Source organism: Orcinus orca, chromosome 8 (assembly GCF_937001465.1).
Source record: "Orcinus orca chromosome 8, mOrcOrc1.1, whole genome shotgun sequence".
NCBI lineage: Eukaryota > Metazoa > Chordata > Mammalia > Artiodactyla > Delphinidae > Orcinus > Orcinus orca.
Window position 1 is genome coordinate 55,297,376 of NC_064566.1, and position 10,283 is coordinate 55,307,658.

Genomic DNA, 10,283 nt, shown 5'->3' on the forward strand with positions numbered 1-10,283 from the left:
ATTTGTACATATCTTTATTAACCTCTAAAGTACTTTCTCAGACACAATTTCATTTTTAAGTAGGACTCAAGAGAAGAGAGATGGAACCATCTGATTTGCCCATCTGCCTATATTCAGACTGCCACCTAATTTGAAATCACATATAAACAAACACTTTTATTAATCTCCAAAACCTAATCTGATTATAAAATCTGACCCTGGAAACAAAAACTTTTTGGACAAGCATTTGGACTTGATAAGCCATAAAGAGTAACCTCATTCTAGTTAGGTGGGATCTCTTACTTCTAATTGCACCAAGCTCCACTGTGGACAGAATTAGCTACTGAGCCCACTTTCTCCAGGATGATCCATCTAAGAGCTGAGACCCCGTTGCCGTGTCAGCTGTTCTCCTGGTCTTGAGTTTCCTCCTTCTCAACCACCCTCTATGTTGTTGCAGAGAGCTCAGTAATACAAACATGACCATGTTATTCCTATTTAAAATCATTTAGTGACTTTCCACTACCTACAGAATCAAGTCAAAATTATTCTGCACGACTCACAAAACCTTCCATAATCTGGCTTGCTTGGCATTAGAACTGGAGCAGGCAAAACTCTTTTGTAAAGGACCATATATTAAATATTTTAGGCTTTGCAGACCATTAGGTCTCTGTCACAACCACTCAACTCTGCTGCAGTAGCATGGAAGCAGCCATAAACAGATAAACAAATGAGCTTGGCTGTGTCCAGTAAAATTGTATTGGCAGTGAGCCAGATTTGGCCCACAGGCTGTAGTTTGCCAACTCTGAACTAGAACCCCATTTTTAAATCTCCCAGATGGCTTCTTAAAACTAGGTAAATGGAGACTGACCATTCTCTGATGAACTATTTTTCTTATGACAAAAAGGAGTCAGAGTGCTTATGATGACCATTTTAATCACAAGGTGTTAATGTATAGATTAACATAAACTTCAGATGTCACAGAAACAGTTCCACAAAATTCAGAAAAAACCAGTATCAGTGAAACCGGAGCAAGCATTTTGGAGACTTCAACGCACTGGATAGAATTCTTCAAGAATTTTACTGTAAGTTTTCTTATCTATAAAAAGAAAGATCACAGAAGATTTTTAAATTGTGTTTAAAAAATCGTATTTCCTAAAGAAAAATTAACACTTAATATTCTTTTAAGAACTGCCTTATTTTCTAGTCCTCAACCATGGCTTGGCAATCACTGAGGCATTTTGTTCCACTGAATGAAGAATAACTTTGGAAGAATCTGTGGTGACATCCAGATGGTTATCTGGAGGGGCAAAGGGCTGCCAGGGGGATCCTAGCTGAAGGGGTAAAAGAAGGAATGAATAGGGAGGGGCCAGGAGCTGGGGCCTTCAAGCTCTCCATGACTGCACTGTCCGTGCAGAAGGCTCTTGGCACACCTGCCAGTAATCTGCTGCTCAGAGAGAATGAGCCCGTGAGGCTACACTCACTGCCAGAGGGAGCTAGTGGAAATGTGGAGGCAAAGAGCCAGAGGTCTGGGACTGAGGACTAACTAATACTGGGTCTCCCTCTTAGAAATCAATATTCCCAAGATTCCTTTTTCAGATCTAACATCCAGCAGTTCTGAGTATTTCCCATCCCTGATACACCTACTATTCATGGCTTTGTATTAGTCTTTGAGCTCTTCATTGGCAAAAAAAAGTTGCCTTTCTGATCCACCATAAACATCACATATGTGACTGAAGGCTAGGGAAATGTTAGAGTAATACAATTTCAGAGCTAAATAGGACCCTACACATCATCATTCAGTCTGATGAAATTTAAATGCTTAATATTATACTTTTACATAAATAGGAAAATCTAAAAATCTATATATTTACAAAATTTCAAAAATTTCCTACACTCATTCACGTATGTACACATCTATATTGTGTATCTGTATAAAATATGAACAAGAAAACAGCTGTATTACAGTTATATTCACAGCTGCACAAAGATAAGTAGAGTATGCTAAGGAAATTCCTGTCTATAGCTGGATGAAGGCTTCATTGAGATGATGAATCTTGAGCAGGAATTTGTTGGGTGCACAGAGTGGAAATGGGGCAAGAGGAGGACTAAAGAGGTATAGCATGTACAAAGCAATATAGGGCAGGTTCAGGACAGCATTTCATGAGGCAGGAGATGAGGCAGGGCTCTATGTAGTTCAGGCCAGCCATTATTTATTAAGTGCCTACTATGTGTAGGCTCTGTGCTGGAGGCTGGAGAAACAAAGATGAAGCTACAGTCCAGTGAGGGACACAACACAGCCTGTGTGTGATAAGGGGTGGATAAGAGGTATGAGTTAAGTGTTTCTACCAGGTAATTAGCTCAGCCTGGGAAAACAAGCCATCCTAGGGAGTCTTGATTTTATCCAAAAGGCAATGGATAGCTGTTTTAAGCACATCCGTATTTACCCACACAGATGTGATTTCTGGTAAGACTAAAGGCAGAGGCAAGCTGGAGGCAAGTGCAAGAGCCCACACAAGAGATTACCAGGGCCTGAACCAGGGTAGTGGCAAGGGTAGAGAGGAGAGTTCAGAGCTGAGAATTATTTAGGGATTAGAACGGTTAGACTTGATGACTAATGGGAAGTCAAAGACACAGACTTGAAGGTGATTCCCAGGCTTCTGGCTGGAGAGCCTAGGTGGACAGTGTGCCATTCACTGAAGCAGGACACAGAACAGAAGGTCTGGGCAAGCAGAGGGGACATGAGTTGTCTGCTGTCTGACGGACACAGAGGTACTCAGCCAGAAACTGGATATATGAATTCAAGAGAATGCTGGTCTATAGACAAAGATGTGGAAGTCAACAGAATACAGAAGGCACTGAAGCCACAGGCATAAATAAGATTAACCAGGGAAAATGATACAGAATAAGAAAGAAGTTTTCTGCAATTAACTTGAAATACCTTTTTCAGGAAAATCCTCTGGATGTGACTTTTCATATGCAAACATATCATGGTCCCTCAGAGCACACATACAGTCTTGACGTTTTAAAAGATAATATCCAACAAAAATAAAGGAAGTAACATATAGAAGCTGGCGATGCAAACCTGAAATTGAAACAAATCCCAAAGAAAGCGAAAATCAGTCACGTGTATTAAAAATCACATTTTTCATGTTTCAGATATATAATTTATTTCTTTTGACATTCTTTTAAGAAAAAAGGCTTTTGTACATGGGTATTCTTTGGGACATCTTCCTCAGGATATCTGGCAACTATGAAAAGCAACATTAAGTCTACAAATATAACTATCAACAGAACCCAAGATTTTTAAAATTCAGGTTTTATAAGTTTCTTCAAGGAAAAAGGTGGATAAGTACAAAAACTTGAATGGCAGACTGAAACAGAAAAAAAAGTTTTTCTTTTTCAATAAGTTAACTTTAGACCTACACTAGCTTGTATTCCAGGACATGTTCAGAAGATGACGAGGAGAGGTAAAGTCCTCTACAGATGGTCTAAAAGCAATGTGGTTTGTCTCCATATACCAATTTATTTTTGCATATCTAGTGGTTACTAAAACAGTACACTGTACGACAAATATATCTCAATTCTCTTTTGTACCTGCTAAATTTTGTAATTTTGCATATATTACTTATTCAAAAACTATCTTTAAAAAATCATCCTACTGGGACTTCCCTGGCGGTCCAGTGGTTAAGACTCTACGCTTCCACTGCAGGGGGTATGGGTTCGATTCCTGGTTGGGGAACTAAGATCCCGCATGCCACGCGGAGCAGCAAATAAATAAATAATAAATAAATAAAATCATCCTACTAAAAAAATCATCCTATTATAAGACTGGAGAGGATCACATGATCTAGGAAAGCCAAAATTTTAAATGTGAAGGGGAGATGCAAAGGTATAAACTTTATATACAAAAATTTTTTTTTGCAAAAGGCTAAGGGCAGGTTTTCTAGCTATGCCTCAGAATTCTATTCCCAGCCCTCTTCTTATCCCATAGATGTTCCTTTGGAGAACTTTTTATTCCTATAGTTTTATCTATTATAATCTATAAGTAACGTCCAACTCAGGCACCCATGCTGAACAACAAATATAGCCAAATATTTGACAGATACGTTTACCTGAATACCCCCAAACAAACTCAGTTCCTTCCTATTCATACCTCTTTTTCTTAATTCAGAGAATAAGACCATTTACCCAGGAATCCATGTCCTGGGTAATAAACATAGTAATTATCTTTTTTCCTACCCTCTTCTCCTACATCCAGTCACTGTCAATCCTACCTTATAAATATTTCCTTTCCTCACTTCAGGGAACTTGTGCGCATTTACACTAACTGGTCTCCCTTTCACCTCATTTTCTACTCCACACTGATCCCAGCTTTTACCCTGTCATTAGAGGAATTTCTACTAAAACACAAACTAGTCTGTCAGTCCCTTCTTCAATTATGGTCAACAGGACCCTAAACTCGTGCATATGATCTCCCAGGCCTTTCATGAGCTGCCTCTTCCACCTTCATCTTCTGACACTCCCTGATATGCACATTGTGCCCAACAATACTGAACTACTTTTAATTCCTCACATAAACTAGGCTCCTTCATGCTTCTATATACCACGCACTGATTACTTCTCTGTCCAGCAACTTCCTGATCCTTCAAGATTCAACTCAGACATCACTTTTTTTTTTTTTTAATATTTATTGATTGATTGATTGATTGCTGTGTTGGGTCTTCGTTTCTGTGCGAGGGCTTTCTCTAGTTGCGACAAGTGGGGGCCACTCTTCATCGCGGTGCATGGGCCTCTCACTATCGCGGCCTCTCTTGTTGCAGAGCACAGGCTCCAGACGCACAGGCTCAGTAATTGTGGCTCACGGGCCCAGTTGCTCCGCAGCATGTGGGATCTTCCCAGACCAGGGCTTGAACCCGTGTCCCCTGCACTGGAAGGCAGGCTCTCAACCACTGCGCCACCAGGGAAGCCCCAGACATCACTTCTGCTAAGAAACCTTCCTATAACTTTCCTAGAGTTAAAAGGATGAACTCATCTCTATTAATATGTAAATTGCTATAGTAATTATTTCTCTCTCTACTATCAGGCAAAGTCAATGTTTGATTCATCTTTGTATACCAGCACACAGACAGCACTTAATAAATATATAATGAATGGCCTTGGGCAAATCAATTTACTACCTCTAAAACAAAGATAATACCTATCTTTTTCACAGTAGTTATTATAGTGTTTTGGAAAAATTGTAAAACAATAAAAATACAAAGTATCACTATGACCTGGGACTGGACAGGGCCCAGACTCTTCTGCATTCTCCCTTAGCCCAAAGAGCCACTGCTTCCCCTAATGGGCCACCTGTAATACAGCAAACCAAAATGTGCTGGGTTCTCCCATGTGCCACTGGACTACACAAAGACTCAGACTCTCTGTGCTTACTCATATCCCTCACAGAAGATTTAGATGATATCAGTGTCCTAGCCCTAAAGGCATGGCTTGGCCTCTTCTCAAGTCCTCATTTCCCTAGCCTCTTCTCTTTCAGCAGTGGTCTCCCTTTCACCACATACACAACCCTCCCACAATTATTTTCCCCTTCTTTCCTTTACTCAGTGAACCTAAACTTGAAAGCCATGATGCTCTTTGCAGAATGCCATAAACTACTGATATATTAAACTAGAAATCAATAAACATTTAATTTTGTGGATTACACTTAGATACCAACTAACTCTAAATTTAGGGCAGGTAAGGGGTAACCAGAAACAAGGGTTTAAAAACAGGTGATGGGAGAAAAGCTTAAGAAAAAATTGTATTTAATATTTTCTGCTAACTTGAAAAAGATCTGCACAACTTGATTTCATTGACAGAATATTCCAACTACCTACAGAATGTCAGGTACTCTCCGTGGCCATAGTTGGAAAATCCACTGTATATTTCTCTTCCCCACTCCTCCTATGTGCATGAAGTTGTACCACAATTCACCTTTTTAATAGATATGCACATCTGGTTTGTAAATCTTTGGATGGTTGGGACAATGTTTTATATTTCCTTGTAATCTACACATTCATTCAATAAATACTCATTGAACATTACTATATGCCAGACATTGAACTAGATAAACACAGTATGCATTCAATAAATGCTACTGAGGAAAACTATTTCAATAAAGTCCTCAAGACCTGAATTTTCCAAAGCAACTAAGGGGAAACCCAGGGAACTCAGGAACTTTGACCCCTAGGCCTGGGCTAAGTGCTTTACATCCATTATCTCACCTAGTTCTCACAGCCACACAAAGAGGTAGACACCATCCCTATTTCATAGATGAGGAAACTAAAGCTCACAGAGATAAGTAACTTCTCCAGAATCAAATGGCTAGTAGGGAGGAGGTGGTGTCAAATCCAAAAGCTTGTGCTCTTAACTACTATGCTCTTCTGTCTCCCAGAAAAGGCACAAAACATTCTTTGACAACAATGAGGTGAGATTAAGTGATACATACTTCAAATCTCAGCCAACCGTTTCTTCCTCTGGAACAGGATCCCTCTGATCTGAACCTCCTTTATGCTCCCAAAGCACTCTCTGCTCACCCACCTCTATCAAAATACCTGTCTGTCACACCTAGACCCAGATCTGTTTGTCTCCCTGACACAATTAGGAGTTCCTCAAGGGCAGGACAGTATTCCTCCCCCCATACACCCAATGTGTAACACTGCCTGGCACAGAGAAAGAGCTCAGTTAAGGTTGAACAAATATATGGTAAACTGTTTGCATAACAAGAGCTAAGGAAAGGGAAACCTGTTAGGCACCTTCCGTGTGCCAGGCATCTGCCTATAGAATCTCACTTAATTCTCAAAAAAAAAATATGCAAAGATGAATTATTCTCACTTTATAGATGAGGAAACTTGAGCTCTGACCAAGTAACTTGCCCAAGGTGACATGGCTGGGAAGCAGCGGAGCAAGGCCATTTAATTCCAAAATGGAGCTCCTTCCATTACACCAAGTGACAGGCGTGGGCAAGTGTGGAGTGGTGATAAGGGAGAACACCCCATAGTTCCTAGTGGCAGAAATGGACAAAGATCACTCCTTTCTGTGGAGTGGGGGCATGTCCAAAGCACACAGGATCTCAACTCTATTTGAGCACTAGAAATGCCAAAATTTGGTGGGTTGGGAGTCGACCTCCAGGCACACATACAGCTGGAAGAAGGCAAAAGAGGCACAAGTGAGGTGATTCCTGCTTGCCTGGACCATTGTATTAGCCTTCTTCCTAGCTGGGCTCCCTGGCTCCAATCAGTTCCTAACAAAGTTGACCTTTTAACACAGGTCCAATCACTGAACTTCCTCTGATAGCTTTCAAAAGCATGTAAGGTTCCCGTCTGCCTAGAGAATAAATTGCCACCATCCACCTAAATCTTTGTTGCCTTATCACCCTACTCAGCACTCACTCATCAGCTGGCCCCCATTCACTCCCACTAGCCTCCCACGGGCCTGGAAGGCTCTCTCCAAGTATCCGTCTGACATATCAAAGCTAAATTCAAACACACCTTTTACAAAGTTTCCCTCTCTTCCCTTTGGAAAGCCATAGACTTTAGCACAGTTAACTGTGTCACTTACTATCACTACTGGTCTCAGACAGGTGAACACTGATCTACTAGGAAATAGAGCCCAGTGGTTTAGAGCCTCCTACTCAATGTGAAGTCCCCAGACCAGCAGCGCCTGGGAGATTGGGACCATCAGGCCTCTCTCCAGATCTAATGAACCAGCATCTGCATTTTAACAAGATCCCCAAGTTATTAGTATGCACATTCAATCTGAGAAGTGTTGGTTCTGAACAGCACTCTTTAAACTCTGAAGTTTAAAAACAGACTGTGCTACTTAGGACCTTGGGCAAGCTGCTTTAATCTAAGGCTCTGTTTCCCCATTATGGATAATACCTCTCCCCCACCTCACCACCCAAGGTGTCTGAAGACTAAATGCTATAATGCACGCAGTGTCAGTAGTGCATTGCATCGACTGATCGCTCATTTTTGCACACCCCACAGCGCGAACAGAGAGGGGAGCAGGCAGTTCAGTCCGGGGTCCTTCACAGACTCACTGCGAGGTCGTGGGTTGCACTGCATCTCAGTTTCCTGAAATGACACTCTGGCCGGCCCGATTCTGAGAAGCTCACGGGGCGCGGATACCTGAGGGAGGCGAGGCGGGGCCTGTTAACGCGAAAAGGCCCGGAAAAGCGGAGGCACCTCAGGCAGCCTAAGGCAGAGCCGGCCCTCAGCCCTACGGCCCCCTCTCCTCCCAGACCATCCCGCCCGCGCAGCCCTCACCGGCCGACGCCACCGGCCGCCGCCGGATCGCGTTATCAATCAGGCCGGAGCAGTAACCCAAGAAGCCGACGTAGAAGAGCCGTGGGTCGGTTAGCTTGGGCGGCGGCAGGCTCCGGGCCTCATTCGGCAGGAACTGTAAGGGCACTCGGCCCGGCCGGCCGTTCATCATGGTGAGGCCGTTTCCACTTGAGGCCTGGCCTCTGACCTCCAACTACAAAGAAAATCACCAAGACCACGGCCGGGACCCAAGCCACGAGCTTTCACCTCCGAGCGCGGTGCTGAAGGGCATGGCGCGAGGCGGTGCGGCGCCCAAACACTTCCCCTTGCACGCTGCTGCCGGAAACGCGCACGCGAGGTTCCGGGCTACTAAGTGTCCGGCGTTGCTCGCTTGCCGGCCGGCGCTAACTCCACGGAAGGGATGTCAGGGCTTGGTAGCTGGGGTCGAGGAGTACGGGAAACGAGCCATACTGCGAGAAGACTAGGAGATATTGATTTTTTTCGCCCAACCTCCCCCACCCACAATTGCCTCTCCTTTTCCCGCCCCAGAATGTTCTTTCAGCAAGAATTTATCTTTGTATCCAAAACCCACAAGTGGGCTTGATGGATAGTTTTAAGAAACGTAATTAATTGAAATAAAATAAAAGCTAGTTTTCATTTCCTGCGTTTCCTGTCATTCATTCGCACAGGCACACCCTCCACAAAGCCTAAAATTAAGGTCCAGGCAGCCATAAAGAATTTGGAGAATCCCAGGACTGGATCACTTAGCTAAACTCTCGAAATTCAGCCTGGGTCTTCAGGTCCTTGCACGTCGCTGAGGGACGAGGTGTTTCCCAAAGATTTGAGGACTGAAAAAAAAGAAGGAATCTATAACATTCTGCCAAGTAATTGTCCAGTCTCTGCTCACCTGCCTCCAGGACTGAGGAGCTCCGATCTTCGAACAGCTCTCTGTTTAGACAGCCCTTCCTGATAAGGAGCTAAAATGTCTTCAACATTTTATCTAGAGGAATGCTGATTAAACTAGAGGTTACTGCGAAGCTGTATGCATCAGGTATTGATCTCCAAAGTGGAAGAATTAAGTTTCAGTTAATAAAGGATGAGGCTTTTATGCCTACAAAAAGCAATATCAGATCCGTAACATTTCAAGTTAGGATTTTCCAAAGGAACGTATATTGGAACAGTTTCCTGGAAGGCAGCAAATGTTTCAGAGGTTCACAGTCTTTGACCCAGTAATTACGTCTGAGAATCTGTCTTATGTAAATACTACTGACATATGCACAGTCTTTTTTTTTTTTTTAACCACAGTGTTCCTTTTAAAATTATAGCAAAAGGGGCTTTCCTGTTGGCACAGTGGTTGAGAGTCCACCTGCCGATGCAGGGGACACGGGTTCGTGCCCCGGTCCGGAAAGATCCCACATGCCGCGGAGCGGCTGGGCCCGTGAGCCATGGCCGCTGAGCCTGCGCATCCCGAGCCTGTGCTCCGCAACGGGAGACGCCACAACAGTGAGAGGCCCGCGTACCGAAAAAAAAAAAAAAGAGAGAGATAATGCCTAGCATAGTACCTGACATAAGTAGGCTCTCAACAGAAAGGACCACAATGTGGGACTTCCCCTTTGTGTATCACTTGAAGGGCTGTCAGAAATGGGAATAGAACCTCATTATGTATTGTTCCAGAGACCAACTGGTAAAAGTAAGAGGAAGAAAAATATTAATTCAGCATTAAATGCCCTAAGAAACAGCTGCACATGTAGGAGAGGCTGCTTTATGAGATGGTGAACACCTCGACACTGCCTAATCAGCTATTCATTCAGGAAAACTGTAAAAAATAAATCCTCCTCGAATGCTCTTCTGAGAGTCTCTAGGATTCTAGGATTCCATGATGTTGTACATAGGTATATTATGGGTCCTGTCCTTTTCACAGTTGTTTCTATATATACTATACTGTTTTTATTTCTGACTCCTTTAAACAAAGAAGAATAGGGAGTGTTGCTCATTGACCAGTTC

The 10,283-nt window shown here is 43.0% G+C and overlaps 1 protein-coding gene across 1 annotated transcript; it reads right to left on the reverse strand.

Moving 5' to 3' along the window:
• Window positions 1-892: 892 nt before the first annotated feature.
• Window positions 893-8,607, reverse strand: NDUFC2 (NADH:ubiquinone oxidoreductase subunit C2). The gene is made up of 3 exons (XM_004279837.3): window positions 8,283-8,607; window positions 2,918-3,061; window positions 893-1,075 (listed from the first exon to the last, which is right to left on the reverse strand). Exons 1-3 carry the CDS (start codon window positions 8,449-8,451, stop codon window positions 1,026-1,028), a joined length of 363 nt encoding a protein of 120 aa, XP_004279885.1. The 5' UTR covers window positions 8,452-8,607; the 3' UTR covers window positions 893-1,025.
• Window positions 8,608-10,283: the final 1,676 nt, after the last annotated feature.

Bases quoted from the DNA above. Each gene is read 5' to 3' on its own strand.
- NDUFC2 (XM_004279837.3), bottom strand. From the start codon at position 8,451: ATGATGAACGGCCGGCCGGGCCGAGTGCCCTTACAGTTCCTGCCGAAT. The intron at 3,062-8,282 runs GTGAGGGCTGCG...TTTCAATTTCAG, and splicing joins GCGGCCGGTGGCGTCGGCCG to GTTTGCATCGCCAGCTTCTA. The intron at 1,076-2,917 runs GTATTTCAAGTT...TTCTTTTTATAG, and splicing joins AGAGGATTTTCCTGAAAAAG to ATAAGAAAACTTACAGTAAA.